Source organism: Pocillopora damicornis, chromosome 12, assembly GCF_964200805.1.
Source record: "Pocillopora damicornis chromosome 12, jaPocDami1.2, whole genome shotgun sequence".
Taxonomy (NCBI): domain Eukaryota; kingdom Metazoa; phylum Cnidaria; class Anthozoa; order Scleractinia; family Pocilloporidae; genus Pocillopora; species Pocillopora damicornis.
Window position 1 is genome coordinate 4,491,205 of NC_142681.1, and position 15,607 is coordinate 4,506,811.

Below are 15,607 nucleotides of genomic sequence, written 5' to 3' on the forward strand. Positions count from 1 at the left end.
CGGACACTCATCACTAGTCCTCAAGATTTCTGCGATAACGGATCTCAAACGAAGGATCAACATATAAACGACACAGCACTGTGTCGCATACGTATCCGAATTGAAATGCGAGAAGTCATTCGTGCTGCTGGGATTAAATTTCTTCCTCTGTAAATGGCACTTTTGGCAGATTAAACTGCTACAGTTTAAAGAAAAAAAATAATTTCTTCCTTGTTTCAAGGTGAATTTCAAATTTTGCATTTTCTGCGACGCGTTTTTGTCAGGTTTTTGTGGCTGTCATGTCCACAAATGTTATTTCCGCGTTTAATTTTTTCCTTACCACCCATTTATACAATGAAACAGGTGCTGGGAGAATAATGGGGTTTTCCTCAAAACACATGACATTGAAGAAATGTGAAATGGTTTCCGTGTTTACATAGCCTGATGTAAACACGCGGGAGGTTGGGAGAACACGAGATAAGCGTAGGAAACCACGACGCGAAGCGGAGTGGTTTCCAGCTTATCGAGTGTTCTCCAAACCTCCCGCGTGTTTACATCAGGCTATGTAAACACGGAAACCATTTCACATTTCTTTTATAAAATAACTAATGAAAGAGGAATGAAAACCGTGTTTACATATGCTCATGTAAAATGGTTTTATGGCCAATCAGAGCGCGCGTACTATTTCAATTATTTTATAAAACACTATACGAAATTACATTAAATATCACGGCATGGTACAACACCACAAAAGTTCCTTAAACAGCAGCAAAGATCTTGAACTCCTACTAGTCATTGGACGGGGGAATGCTAATGATAGGTGTCAATCTGAAACAACTCGGTTTCCTGAATAATACTTATATCGTGATGTTTTACTTTCAAATGGCAAGCCCCATTAAATTCGTCTAACAAATATTTAATTCTTCTCGGTCTAAATTACCAAGCAATCGTGAGGCTAAGTTAGGTGGTAATTTACAATCTTTAAATTAGCCCATCGAAGAAAAGTTCAACACTTAATTCATTACTTTCACCATAGGATAATTAAAACTAAAAATACCTTCTACACATTTAGGATTGAAATAATTACATAGAAACTCTATTTCTACAGAGCAACGCGATAATCCGATATGTTAAGACATTTTGGAAATTCGTCTGCTTCCCATTTTCTTCTGCCGAGGTTGTTCCATTTCTCCCTATTCAAACACTATCCGACTGACCCGAACCTCAATCTTTTCCTCCTATTTCACCTTTCAGTTTTAGGAAGTGAATTGATAAACTTCAAAATCAATTTCGCTGATTTCCATGGTCTTTCCAAAGTGATGGCATGACCACAACTGCTCAGTATCTCAACCTGACAGTTCTTTACTTTTTCTCTGATGATATCCACTGCAGACACATCAAGGATCTGAAGAATAAAATATTTACATCTATCCTTAGCCAAAACGTCACTTGAAAGAATCGCAGAATGTGCAATTAATTCTTACATCTTTGGATCACAAATTCATCGGAGCACAAATCAGTTCTGATTGAATTTTGTAACAACAAAACAAAATTATTCAAAACAGTCAATCAGCACTCTAAATCTCTAGGTAATAGAAGTGAGAAGCCCGAGAGATGCGAGTAAAAGGAAGAGAAAGGCCAGCGATTGGTTGAAGGTTCACAATTGATTTTTTGAGTGGTTGGACTGACCAAGCTTTCAGCCAATCATAGAGCGGGGTCAAGAGATGATTACTTTCGACACTAAAACAAAAACTGCTCTTTGCTGGGTACCTCGGCGTTAGCTGAATGCGAGTTTCGAGTTGTTATGTAATAAGCAACAATGTTAAAAACGGGAAATAAAAATAAAGTTAAGTACAACACCACAAAACAAAACTATCTTCATTTAAATATTTCCAAAAATTAGTTAAATATCAAACGAGATAGCTAATAAGTAACGCTTCTCTTTCTGCGATAAGTTGGGAGAAAAGTCGCGCACCCATTGTTCGAGACCTGAAGTGTAAGGGAGAGCAGGCTAAGAAAGAAGAGTCACATCACGATAAACTGTATCAACACTGCCTTCTGTACTTTGATCATTTAAATTCATTCGTGCTAAAGTTAGAACCTAAAAAAGGGTTTATTGTAGAAACTTTAAAACAGACACCGAGAAAATTCCCGCGATACTCTCAGTGGACAGATACTAATGGGTCTCCGAGGAGAAACACCGACTGTGATTTATAACATTGATCACCAGTGACACAGTTGCGACTCGTTAGTAAGCAATGGTGACGGCAGAGCAACTATTTCTTAACTTCTTTGTCAGCGAGTGTAAGCTGCACATAGTGAGCTAAAGGGAATTTTCTTAGCACACACAGACGATCCCCATCGGTAAATCACACTACAGAGGGTAATTTCAAAAGGTATTCTCGGTTGCAATTCTCTTAAATGATACCTCTAAAATATCGTTCTAGTCGTTATCGTTTTCATTTCCACAAAAATGTCATGAGTAAAACCTTTCCCAGCCTTACAGAAAAACCTTCACCCGCAAAATCTAGTGTGTCAAATGTGAAAATGACACATTGCGAAAAGGTCAAGATGCTGTAGGTTTGTACTTGTTCTAAATTATTAGCCATAAGTACCCACAAATCGCTTTTGAAATGTCCTCCGACGGCCATCTAGTGGCTGAATTGAAATGATTTATTTAGTGACTGTGTTGCGCTAATTTGTTACTGACCAGGTCATTACTGCCCCACATCGTAAGGGTCGGAACATCAATGTTCTCCAGAACATCCTGTAGAAGATATCTTTGGTCAGGCCGAACTATTTCAGTCAAAACTGTAAAATAAGAACAAAAAGTGACAAAAAATTATACCCAATATGTCCAGTGTTATCCTATATGCATATTTGGTAAATGTTGTGGTTTTCTGTATTTAACCCTTTACAGCCTAACATCAGTATGCATATTCTCCATACTTTTATCTTAACATTTCCTAGGGTGCTGACAAGGAGAATTTGTTTAACAATCAAGAGCTTCTTTAGTTGTTGATCATTCCTTTATTCTTATGATCTTAAATGAGTGATTCAGCAGTATTATTGTTAGGAGAAACCAGATGCTGGTCACTCTTAAGGTTTACAAGGTTAAGAAGAGAGAGAAGAAGATGATAAAAGAAATGAGGTTCCTTTTAAAAATGTATTTCTGTATGTGATAGAAATTGTGAATAACAACTTACAGTAACCTTAATTTACTAATCATAGTTGACACCAGTATCTAATATTAAATTATATGGGCTGAATTTCATGGAGTAATACTTGTATTTTGATTGGTTCTTATCTATGATCTCTTGGAGGGCAGATGCACTGATAATGTCACTATCAGAGACTACCAGCCTCGTAGCTCAGTCGGCAGAGTAACGGTAGATCTAATCCGGAGGTCGTGGGTTCGATTCCCACCGAGGTCAAAAGATTTTTTCTTTACCTCGTGTGGTTCCCTGTTTCCCTTTATTAGGGCTAACGCCCTGTGGGTTATTCATGGGTTTAAGTAGCACTTTAATTTACACTTCAGAGTTAATTCTCTGTTTCACCATTTGTGTTCCCAGTGCTACGCGGCACAACATTCAAATATATTCCATGTTTAGTGTGTGTAGTAGATCCCAGAAGATATCAAATTGTGCTAAGAATATCAGTGACACACTCCACTGCACCTCATGTGCCACTTAAATGTTCTTACCACATTTTCATGTCATTTGTGATCTGCTACTGAACAGATGCAAGAGAACATGGAATGTATTTGTTAGTTATTTCACTTGTGTTGCAAATAACTCAGTGATGAAAGGAATAACACAGTCACTGCAGCATGCACATAGCAACCGCAAAAGCATGGCACTCAGAGCACTCCAATTTTAAGAAGAAGCCATTCTCTTTGCACATGTCCAGCTTGTAAAACTGTTACTCCTAATGGTGACAAGCATCTAATTTCTACAGGACATATTATCCCTCAATCACACATTAAGGTTACATGAAAAAAAGAATGATAACTTTAACTCCAGAGATCTAGTTGTTAATTCTCCCCTCTGGCTGCTACACATTTCCTCATAAACTAGTTACAGGAGTTTGGTGTTCAATTGGGATGACAACTTCTACCTGATAGGTTTGAATATTCACACCCCTTGATTTGCTGGAAAATGTTTATAAATTATTGGGAGAAGTTACATGTTAATCAGTTCTGGGAGTTAAAGGGTTAAGAAATGTATGGAAAATACTATGGGGAATATGCATACTGACATTTGGGTGTAAAGGGTTAAAGGGAACCTAAATATACCACTGCAACTCTTTTTTAAATTCTCAAAATAGTTATCAGAGTTACCTTTTTCATAGAAAGAATTTGATTGGTTCCTAGCTGCACACATGATTTTGGCAATGAAGAAAGGAATGAAAATTTTCCGATGAGACACTTTCTTTATCATGTACTGAAAATCCTGAGGATTGTCAGGCAGCAAATAGTTCTTTCCACCATTGGCAATGTTATTGATGAAATCACTCATTTTTGGTGCATTTATGCCTGCAGGACACATAAGGACCAAGGATGATAGCAAAGATGAGTACTGTGATGCAAACACACCAGCCACAAAGCCGCCCATGGACAAACCAACTAAATGAAACTTCTTCTTATCCAGTCCAACAGCCAACACAAACTGAAAAGAAACATTATAACCCACCAGTAAGTAAGCAGCTCTCTATATAATTTAGTTCAATGTTGCAAAGAGCATATTAGACCTCTAAATAATAGAAGTGAGAAGCCCAAAGCATAGTTAAAAGGTAGAGAAAGGCCAGCAAGTTCTTGAAGGTTCTCATCTGATTGTTTAAGTACTGGTATCTATGTGTAATACTTGAATAATTATGTAAAGACCCCAAGTTGACAATCACCAGGTGACTATGGTTTAATTGAATTTTGGTGGGAGGGTACATTGAAGGCACATTAGTACATTCAGTGGAGTGAAGCTGGAGAGCAGAGAGCTCACAACTGAACAATAATAGCAAGGATAGTAAAGTAGAAAAATCTGATTATTACATTTGATTGTAAAACTAGAACTTGAATTGCTATGCATAAACTTTACTGGCTTGTTTGAAAGAATTATTTCATATGTACCTGATGAAGTTTGGCAACTTGAGCTGGAATAGAATGATCATCATGGTGTTTTCGGGTAGTATACCCATGTCCTGGAAGATCTACTGCTACCAGATGAAATGTCTCAGGTATGGCTTTTCCCATAAGACACCAAATACCTTTATCTCCTGTAAAACCATGAACCATCAGAATGACATTTTCTGCCTTTTCACTTTTCCCTCTCTCAACGTAGCTAAATGTGAAGTCTCCCACTGACACATACTTCAAGGTAAACCCTCCTCTAAATATTGTTAACCTGGAAACAAGATCAGTGATTTGTTAAATGGGTAAAAAAATGGGCAGAGATCTGGGAAGGGAAAAGGTTAAGGGAACAGAAGAAATGCAATTAAATGAAATAAATCATATTTTGACTTGATGAAAAATCATTAGATAATCCTCACTGTTGAACTTCAATTGATTAAATTGCAGAAAAGGAAGCCTGTTCCTTTTTAAAAATTTCTTCAGCTAGAGCTTCCTTATGAAGTTCATTTTGCTAAATTGAGACTCAAGAAAACAATCAGGAACATTCTTTAGGGGACTGATTTTACTCTATTTATAATAAGTAAACTGCATGGGCATTGAAAAATTAACCAAATCAAGGAAAATTAAGAGCCAATCATGACAGGTAGTAATAAAACAACAATTTTAACCCATGCTGAGACAAACTAATCCTGATAGTAACAGAACAATGAAATGAAGGTTTAAAAGAACCCCACGACTTGTGCTATCTTTTAACTTAAAGTATTTTTTTTAAAAATACTAACATTCTACAAAACATCTCAAGATTGCCATCTCTTTTCTTGTAACCAAAAGATTTGTTTCCAATCTTTGAGTGACTTGGTCAGTTTTCAGTGAATTTCAGCAGTTAAGTTTTGTTTCAAGATAAAACATGTTTAATAATGGTCAGAAGATGAGGTCATAGCCTTGAATTCATATAAATTTATCGAATTCTACATGTTTTTTGGCGTCCAAACTTTGACGTTCAGTCACCAAAATTGAAAAGAATTGTGTTTAAATTTGATATGAAAGCAAACTAAAGGTTATTTCTAAGAATTGTCCAAAATTCAAATTAAGAAAGGAAGGTTATCCGTAAGCAACACTAAGGAACACTAATCTAGGACAAAGTAAATCATATTACTTCCGAAGTACCACATACAAACAGTATTTATCAAATTCACTTTTATCACAATTTCCTTTCAGAATATGCCGACATAAACACTTTGTTTGTTTCGATATCAAGAAATACACTAAAATCATAAACTAAGACCTGAACATTGGCTTGTAATCATGCGATGGAGTAAGAAATATACGTGACAACTGCGAAGTCCAGCAAACACAGAAACAGAATCCCTTTGGTAATATGCGTGTGTATTAATTTAGCAAACAAATGAAACAATAAATCGTCAAATCATCAGATTCTATCGCATTTTGCAGATTCTTTGAAGTTTAAAAACGAAAGTTAACAAACGTTCACACCCAGCCTTCTAAGGGCGTATTATGAGAACTACAAGATCTCTCTTCGAATTTCTGTACATACAGAGGTAAAGCTAGCGTGAATAAGAAAGTAAGTGATAATGGTAGCTGATCAAAATGCGGCGCACTTTTATAAAAAGTTTCTACAATTAGCAATTTTTTTTCACACCTGTGTATGACGTGGCTCAAGACATGGGGAGATGCAAAGTATAATGTCACAACAACAGCCCAGATAAGAAATATTGCAAGCGCCACAACCCCTACAAGAGGAAGAAAAAGTCCCAGCCATAACACCATGGTCACTTGGTTTGAAAGTCTTGTTTGAGGTTGAATAATCTGCTCTGACTTTCCTCTCAGCCCTTTTCTTGTCGTTAGAAGATCTTCTCGATGTCACCTCAAACCAACCAGGTGCTTCCCAAGCCGGAAATGATCTCCAATTAATTTCAGGCAATAAGCAGAAAGGCTTTGTTCACACTTTGTGGCATAAGCAAGCCCTGACTCTAAACAAATACTTCTTGGAGCAAGTTATCATATGAAACTATCATCGAGTGCATCTGTGTTTCAGAACAAGAATTACCCAGGGTGACTTAGGTGAGTAAGGCTTGTCTTCGGCAGGGGGGCCTTGTCACGCCACGGTGTCACGCTTAAGCCAGTAATCTCCAGAATGATTTGTCGTTTTATCGGACGCACATACTGCGCAACGACTTTCGTATCATGAGAAGATATATATCTTTAAAAGCAGCGTTTGCAAAGTTGCTATTTTCACTTCTGAAAACAGATTGTTTCGGTGATGGTGTTCTCTATCAATCATATTTTGTCAAGGTATAGTTAAGTCAATAGTGTTCCTGTGGGAACACGTTGAAAGAGAAAACGTACCTTTTCGACAGGCATTACTCTTAACTCCATTTTCATAATTCGTTTCATACCTATTCTGTTCTTAAAGCTCTCCGTTATTTCCCTTTCCTATTGCATTTTGTTACCGTTTGCGAGAAGTAATTTCAGCTCTTTCTTACGACTTATCTCGTCCATCTTAGGAAATGCAAACTATGCAGATTGTCTGGAATAGCCAGGAACTTCATGCTTCTATTTGACCAACAATCAAGAGAGGGTGCATACTCTCTTCACAATAGAGCTGCTTTTCTGCTGATATCATTGGAGAAGAATAATTTTTTACCCCACTTCACAAATACTTTTTTTATAGCAATCCTTTCCCTACACCCTGTTTTCTTTAATCTCATTTCACCGCAGACTGTCACAGTTTGCGCATAATCGCCGATTTATCAATGGAGCGTGTATTAAAGAAGGAAAGGGAGAAACCAACCGAGAAGTTCACATCCCCGGTACTTAGCAGAATTATCGGTGTACTCTTTCTCCTCATAAGAGAGATTTATTCTACGAATACATGCTTATCGGCTGAAATCAAAGAGAGAACACGGCATTGTGCTGTGGAAGGTTTATTGAGTTAAACAACCCATTTTTTCCACTGGATTTCTAAGTAGATGATACCCCCTATTCTGGTGGAAAAACCTTTATCTGACTACTTTACTCAACAGTAAAGAAGAACACTGTCACAAAAACTAACTACCTTGACCCAGACAAAGGAAAAAAAACACCTACCATTGTTGACATTTAGGGAGGGTTTTTACACTAAAGCGATTATACTAACACGGTTTATCGCATGGCCGAAGCTAGACATTTTGAGAACTAAAATTCGTGTGAGTTTCTTGTGGTTTGTCAGCTAGTTCGTTCTATCTCTTCCGACAGCTGCTACAACTGTAGGTTATACTTTCAAAAAGGCGATCTTATCGTAGAAGAAATTCTTAGGATTAGCTGTATCTGTCGTTCGACATGTCCTGGTCTTAGGGTAGCATTCGCGGCCATCATAGAACATGAATGCAACACATGAAGGGTTTGCTTTGCAGCGTCTGGCGCACCCCATCAAGGAGACGAATCCGTGGATGGACCAGATATCATTGCCGCTACAATCACCAGGTCTCATGGCAAAGCCTCTTGGGACTTTGTCATAAAACATATTTAGGGGGTTGGTCTTGGTTGCAGTGGCACAGGTTTTAGTCTTGGGGTAGCATCGGTGATTGTTGTAGAACATAAAGGCCTGGCAACTGGGAGATGTGGAACACAATCGTGCACATTCCTTCAAGGTTGTACGATCTCTGTAAAGGGACCAGATGTCGTTACCAGGGCAATCCCCAGGACGCATGTTGTAATCTCTCGGTACAACACATCGCAGCTTCCCTCTCAGCTGTTGAATTTGGCAGGGCCTGAAGCCTTCGGTATTTTGAGCATCTGTGGCTAGTACGACCGTAGACATGACCAGCATCCACGCAAGTCTCATTTCTTTATTAAGGAATATAAAATTTTGGTCTTTTTAAAGGTATATTAAGAAACATTAAGGAGTGTTCTATTTCAGCTCATCATGTAAAGGTACGCGAGGGAACGAAGACCGTGTAACCTTAACCAAACTAAAAATGAAGCGATTGCAAGGAAAACTGAATAAGTGAACTATACCTATAATACATACAAAAGGTAAACAACGTAAATGTAAAGAAATAAAAACTTACTTTGGTCTCGCTCCTAACGGTAGTAAATAGCTTATAGCGTACGGTAACAAATAGCTTGTAGCATTATCTAGCAGTGATGATTTAGCAGCGATTACTAGTAGCGACGATTGAAATAGAATCTTTACACGAGCACTTAAGTGGGAATTTGATCGGAGATAATTAACTTACTACAATAATCATTAATTAACGAAAAACTTATCGATGAAAATGAACCAGAACAAAACTGTAATAAAGTGTGTATTAACCAGGCGTTTCGAAACTAACAGACCATACTTGAAAAAAAATAGTTACAACAAATCTTGCAATGACAACGTAGTAACAATTAGACCTATTGTTTTAAACTCGAACGAAAATAAACCTAGAGAGTAGAATAATTCGAACTACCCTCAGACTTGGATTTAGCGCATTATAAGTCCGGAAAAATATGCAAAAGAGTAAAACGACGTTAATTTCGATTTTAGGATCTTAATGTGCAGCACATGTTTCATACATCACGACTAAATAAACAAAAATGAAATACCAGTAGGGAGTTTTTTCGACCAAACGAACTTCCACACGGCTTTAAGAAGCAGAATACAGCTGTTAAACTTAAAGAATTTTGCGATTCACAAAATCCATGCAATAATTATCAAGGTACTTCGAGGTTGAACTGAGCAATCATGTCAACTACGTGTGATACTCATTCCACAGTTCTGATAGCTCGCGTACCTAGAGACGAAACTTAAGATGTAACTTGTTTTGGCACATGCCTTCAAATGCTGGAGGTTGTCCTAACATCTGAGCTCTAGAAAGCATTGAAAGAGGTTTCTTTCAACTTTTTACCGGATCTCTCAGTAAAAATTAAAAAAAAAAGTTTGAAAATATTCTGCCATGAATTGGCTAGACCCTTAAAAACATACACGAAGAGTTCTTCCATGCATGTTACGTGATTTGACTGAAAATGCCCGCATACAAAATTTAATGAAATAAAATTATTTCTTTCTCTCTACACTATTAGAACAATTGAGTCTATGTTCGCGGGCATAAATATTTTGAAACCGACTCAGAGTCATTTTAGCCAGAGCCGCTAGGCTTGGGCTCGGGCTTGGGTAGGCTAGGCTCTGCTTGATAGAGGTTTCACTGCATGTTCTGTCTCTCATGCACAAAATATATAACTGGAGCGTAAACAAAGGTTGAAACAAGCAATAAACTTACCGAAGCTTAGAAATAGACTTCGCTTGGAATCTATCGTGGAATTATGAAAGTGGTCGTTATAAAATTAGCAGCAGTATTTAACCGATCAATGGTGATATTCAATCACCTAGCTTGACTGCAACTGACGCAAATCATCTTTTTTGAACATATCATCTGTTCAAATCCAATTTGGAAAACTGACAGATCTTGTTGCAAATTTGTCACACCTTTGAGCACTAAGGGGGACTTAAGGTCATCCATGCCTCGTGTGTTTAAATTGCCCACTGGAGATATCCAAAGGAGACGACATCGAGGGGAATTTTCAACGATTTTTTTAAACAGCCTCGCGTGATGTATTGTAATCTGCCCTGACTTTCCTCAACGGTCTTACCCTGTCGATTTTTCTGCACTCAATTTTAACTTTCTGCAAAGTTTGGAATGAATGAATGTGGTGAAATTTTTTTGCATAGACAACATCGCGGTACAACGTCGTTCTTTCGCTCGTTAATTCGCGCGTTCGCGAGAACTCGCACACAGACTTGCTTATATCCTGGGCATTGTTGTCTTTTTAACCCTTTAAATCCTAGAAGTGATTGGCATGTAACTTCTCCCAATGATATCCATACGTCATCCAGCAAACAGGCGATGAGAATACTCAAACTTAACAGGCATAAGTTGTTATCGATCTAACACCAAATTCTCACAAATGTTTAACAAGGGAATGTGCAGCGGCTAGAGGGGAGAATTAACAATCATATCTTGGGAGTTTTGGGGTTAACAAACAGATTCCGTGTTGCCGTGCGTCTGTTCAGTAACAGATCGCGAATTACGTCATAAGGGAAGAAAAGATGGTTAAATGGTGACGTTATCTAAGAGCACTGGAAAGGAAGGGGGTCCTGATCCTGTTCTAGGCACGAATTTCAGAAAAATTCACGCATCACGTGTACTTTTAGCAGTATTTGACTATTTTAAAAATTAATTTTGGGCTTAATCAGGCGTCACGTATAATCATTTAAAACCCTCATCTAAGCGTCTTTCCTCTAATTCATCATAGGTAAGAACCAATGAAAATGTGCGTTTAATTCAGCTTATCACATAATTAACAAATAAATTCCATGTTGCTGGGTGTCTGTCATGTAATAGATCACAGATGACCTTACTGATGTTCCTACTACATTTTGATGTCTTCTGTGATCTATTACTGTACAGACCCATGAAAGTACGGAATCTATTTGTTATCTATGATAAAAAAGCAAAATATTGTTAATGGTGACGTCATCTAGGTGTCAGTCCTCCAGGAGATCATAGATCAAAATGTATATAGTATTCAGCTTATTATAATTATATTTTTCAATATTCATGACCATTGCAAAGTGTATTGTACTCTTTTACCGCATTGATTGTAACACTGCTAGAACATCAAGACCCAAAGCCGGTAGAAAAGATGATTTAATTAATCATGTCATGCTACTACAGGATTACAAGATGATAATATCTAGAGAGATTTCAGTGTCTCTTTAGACACCAACCTAAATCACAACTACAAATTCACTTACAAAATAAAAAAAAATGATCCATCCTTGTTCCTAATTGTGTGCAACTAATAATGCAATCCTGTTAGTGCTGCGTTCCTGAATGTTACATTTATTTTAATGACACTGATAATTCTATTTGAAAAAGAAACTCATACAATAACTTACATCTACCTAACTCGTTACAATGCATTTAAAGGGTCTGTTGTGCTTGTACTGCATTGGTCCTTTCCTCTTGAACAGCAAGGGGATTCCTTTACATCACTTGATGGACAAAATCTCTATTTCAAATAGGAGATCAGCATTGGGAGGAATCGTGAGAGCAGTTAAGGGCAATTAAATTCTAGTTTGATAAAAAAAGAAAAACCTTAATTGCAGTGTTTTAACAATAATAACCACATAATTTGGAGGATGTTGAAAAAACCATAAACTTTCAGGAGCTTTATATACATCTCATCACTTAACAACCATCATAAAGATAACAGGAGAACACTGATACAAAAGAAAGGTCAAAATAAAGTTCAGGTTCTTTTTTATGAGGTGATCATATTGGTGTAATTATTATTATAGTTTGGTCTGAGGGATGAATATTTCAGAGTGGAACTCAAGATGGCAACAATCACTGAGAAAAAAAAATATAACCAGAAGTAAATAAAAAAGAAACAAAAAAAATACTCTCTAGTTCTTTAAGAATAACAAATAAATGCATAAATATTGGGAACAATTGTTCTTTTGGTTGAATAAGTTTAGTACAAATGCTTCACTTTTAATTGAGGAAATGCAAAATTAGACTAAACATAATGCAACAAAGATTTTTCAAAGTTGAAAGGATATCCCCAAGATGAGAAACCTGATGCCCCATAACCTTTGTGGGAAGGAATAGTGAGCTTTGCTATTTCTCCTTCACTCATTGTCATGCATCCTTCATCCCAACCTGGGAAAACAAATCAGTGAGTTGGGAGGCTAAAGACAATGCCATAGATGCAAGAGATTAGTCTTTATAAAGATATGAGTTTATTACAAGATATCTCAGAATAACCTTCTATCTAAGCAATAATTTGCAAGGTAAGAGACACTTGGTTGATTAGTTAGCAAGTTCAGCAAAAGAAAATTAAATTCATTTGTGAACCAACATAGTTTATTTAGAGTGATAGCCCATCACAAGAGTCTAAATGTGTCACTTAACTATATCATATATGTGCATTTAGGACTCACCTTTTTTAAACACAACATCCAGCGAGGTGTTGCTTACTACCAGTAAGTATTGTAACATCCATTATTTCGATACAGCGTGAATCAAAGAATAACAAACATACCCTCCTACAAAATTCATGTTATCCAGAAGTAAAAGCTGCTATAAAGTTAATCCAAGTCTGTATAAAACACACAAGTCTATGTAGTAAGCTCACATTAACCTTACATACTTTGAAGGTTCACCTGGGAAATTATGTTTTGAGGAACTGAGCTAGTTAATTTATTGATTTCCCACCTGCAATCACTTTCCCTAATCCAACTTGGAATGTAAATGGTTTCTGCCCTGGATCCTTTGTACTATAAAACGGGACATAAATTAGAGTAAACAATGAAAGAGTGAGAATTCCATATGTTTCTCTCCCAAGATGCTTTATTGGAAAAATTTAATTTGTTTTCTTAACATACCCCATCAAAATGTCAATTATACCAAATAGTCCATTCAGTTTCTTAGTGTGCTGTAATTATTGCTTTGAATGGAGGGGGGTGTGGTAAGATTTATTGTTCCAATCTACTACTGAAAAACATTGCCATCCTAGAGAATGAAAAAAAAATTAAAGAACTTGCACCAAGCACCTCATGGCGCATTTCGCTTTTTTGCATGCTTTTATCATTGCTTTAAGCGTGAGGGTTGATTATTCCTCTCGTTCTGTCAAAGAACATAAGTAGTCCAGTTTTTTATTTTGTTCTGCAATACCCAAGAGATTAGAAAGATACCTATTATTAAGTCAGAGGAATTTGAATTTACAAACAGCGTATTCTAAATTTGACAGGAGCGTTTGCACGTGCTTCGTGCTAATGTGGAATTTATCGAACGTTAATAAGAGGCGCTTTCATTCCGTCTAGAAGATCTTGTTCCATACAGATGTTCGGCTCGTCAAATTAAAAAAAATTACCTCCAAAACTTTTTGGGTGGGTTCGTGTTTAACGATCCAGTACAATTGACTGTAATGGTAGCTCCTCTGTGCGGAGTGCGACCGTTCCCAGGTTTAATGACTTCTTTCTTCACACCGTCGGCCATCTTGTCGATAAGCTTATGGACTATCCCTGTATTCCTTGCTAACTCGCAATGTCGTTTCCAGGGCCAACCTTCATGTGCGCTGTGCGCCTTACTCTTTGAGGCTTTGAGCGATCCTACCGAGAAAAAAAAGCAGAAAAGTTTCGAGAGACTTGGGGCCGAAAATGAAGGGAGAAACAAGTGTTTTCACGGCTTCTCCGCTTTTCTTTTTATGGAGCTGCTAAAAAAAGAAATACCAGTAACGCAGGCAACCGCTATCGATCGTTATCACCTAATCACAATGGGTCTGAACTACAAGCTGATTAACAAACAAGTTTCTATATAGTGCGTGTGTCTGTTGAGGTTCAGATCACAGATCACAGATGAACTCAAACAGGCATACGAGCCGCGGCAAATGTGACACTTTTGTGATTTATCTCTTAACAGACGTACCAGGTGTGACCGTAGCGTAGTCTGTGACTTGAAAACAGCGCGTATACCTTGTTGTAGACAGCGACGAAGTTGTTAGGAGAGACTTTTGAAATAGGATGGGACTGCTGAACTCATTGGGGGAGAAAGGGAAGGGGGGGGGGGTTAACGCTGGCAGTCGGTGTCTTGGTTTTCGCTGCCCTCTGCACGAAAGAGGAAGGATAGCCATTACAGAAAAAAAAAGATGAAAAATATTTTTTTCTCCCTGGAATTAACGGAAGCTTTTGTAACGAGACGTTTTGCAGGCTCGTTAAGACATTTGACAATACCGCGATTCACTGATTGCGGATGGAGTGAATTATACCCTAAGTATTGGTCAGTTTTTGTCGACTTTTTCTATTCTCTGGTGGTTGGGCGTCCATCAGGTTCTTTTGAAACTGCGGTGTCGAGGAAGGTAAGTTAGTTGTTGCTTTCTGTTTTCATGATGAAGCGGCTAGAAGGTTGTTGGTGTTTTCAATGCTGTAAAAAGCTTTCTACATTCTTGCAGGCCAAGATGTTGAACGTGTCTATGTATCGTTTTCAGATGCTAGGTTTGTAGGGTGATGATGATATTGCTTTTTCGTCATCTTTTGAAAGTGTTATTTTTCACGATGACAAACCACACCTATTTTACGATATAAAGTTTTATCCTTTTGTTTAATCATTTTCTTCCATAACAATTTTGTGAAAAAAAGCACACACACAAAATAATCATACAACCAATTTTTTTTTCTTTTGCAGCCTTACATTGACTGAAATACAAATCCAACGATAACAGATGAATGACTATGTTAATTGAAAGCAGTATCCACTTCATTGCGGTAACATACTCTGTGATTTTCTTCCCTCTGCGGCCCTCGTGTGGCCTGCCCCTCCCAAACTTGATTGTTTCTGTCCTCAAATGACTATGGATTATCATGAGAGAGACCTCCCACAAAACGAGATTGGGTATCACCTGCAGCCGCATAAAACCCAACACTGCAATATTTCATCTTGGACGGCCTGACTGTATATC

General features: G+C 37.5%; 3 protein-coding genes across 5 annotated transcripts; all 3 read right to left on the bottom strand.

Annotated features, from left to right (window-relative positions):
* Positions 1 to 879: 879 nt before the first annotated feature.
* LOC113681557 (monoacylglycerol lipase abhd6-A) lies at positions 880 to 7,218 on the bottom strand. Its single transcript, XM_027198658.2, has 5 exons — positions 6,762 to 7,218; positions 5,102 to 5,375; positions 4,319 to 4,646; positions 2,690 to 2,790; positions 880 to 1,384 (listed from the first exon to the last, which is right to left on the bottom strand). The coding sequence occupies exons 1-5, from the start codon at positions 6,887 to 6,889 to the stop codon at positions 1,223 to 1,225; spliced, it is 993 nt and encodes a 330-aa protein (XP_027054459.2). The 5' UTR covers positions 6,890 to 7,218; the 3' UTR covers positions 880 to 1,222.
* Positions 7,219 to 8,030: 812 nt separating this feature from the next.
* Positions 8,031 to 10,567, bottom strand: LOC113681558 (uncharacterized). Of its 3 annotated transcripts, none has more exons than XM_089188719.1 (2): positions 10,366 to 10,567; positions 8,031 to 8,947 (listed from the first exon to the last, which is right to left on the bottom strand). In XM_089188719.1, exon 2 carries the CDS (start codon positions 8,943 to 8,945, stop codon positions 8,373 to 8,375), a length of 573 nt encoding a protein of 190 aa, XP_089044845.1. In that variant the 5' UTR covers positions 8,946 to 8,947; positions 10,366 to 10,567; the 3' UTR covers positions 8,031 to 8,372. The 3 variants fall into 3 exon arrangements, 2 of the variants coding, with proteins under 2 accessions (XP_089044845.1, XP_089044846.1); XM_089188720.1 differs by lacking the exon at positions 10,366 to 10,567 and adding an exon at positions 9,172 to 9,302; XR_016181460.1 differs by lacking the exon at positions 8,031 to 8,947 and adding an exon at positions 8,967 to 9,118 and having other exon boundaries at positions 10,366 to 10,481.
* A 1,208-nt stretch (positions 10,568 to 11,775) lies between these two features.
* Positions 11,776 to 14,165, bottom strand: LOC113681554 (uncharacterized). Its single transcript, XM_027198654.2, has 4 exons — positions 14,024 to 14,165; positions 13,366 to 13,427; positions 12,711 to 12,810; positions 11,776 to 12,192 (listed from the first exon to the last, which is right to left on the bottom strand). Exons 1-4 carry the CDS (start codon positions 14,146 to 14,148, stop codon positions 12,138 to 12,140), a joined length of 342 nt encoding a protein of 113 aa, XP_027054455.1. The 5' UTR covers positions 14,149 to 14,165; the 3' UTR covers positions 11,776 to 12,137.
* Between the last annotated feature and the right edge of the window lie 1,442 nt (positions 14,166 to 15,607).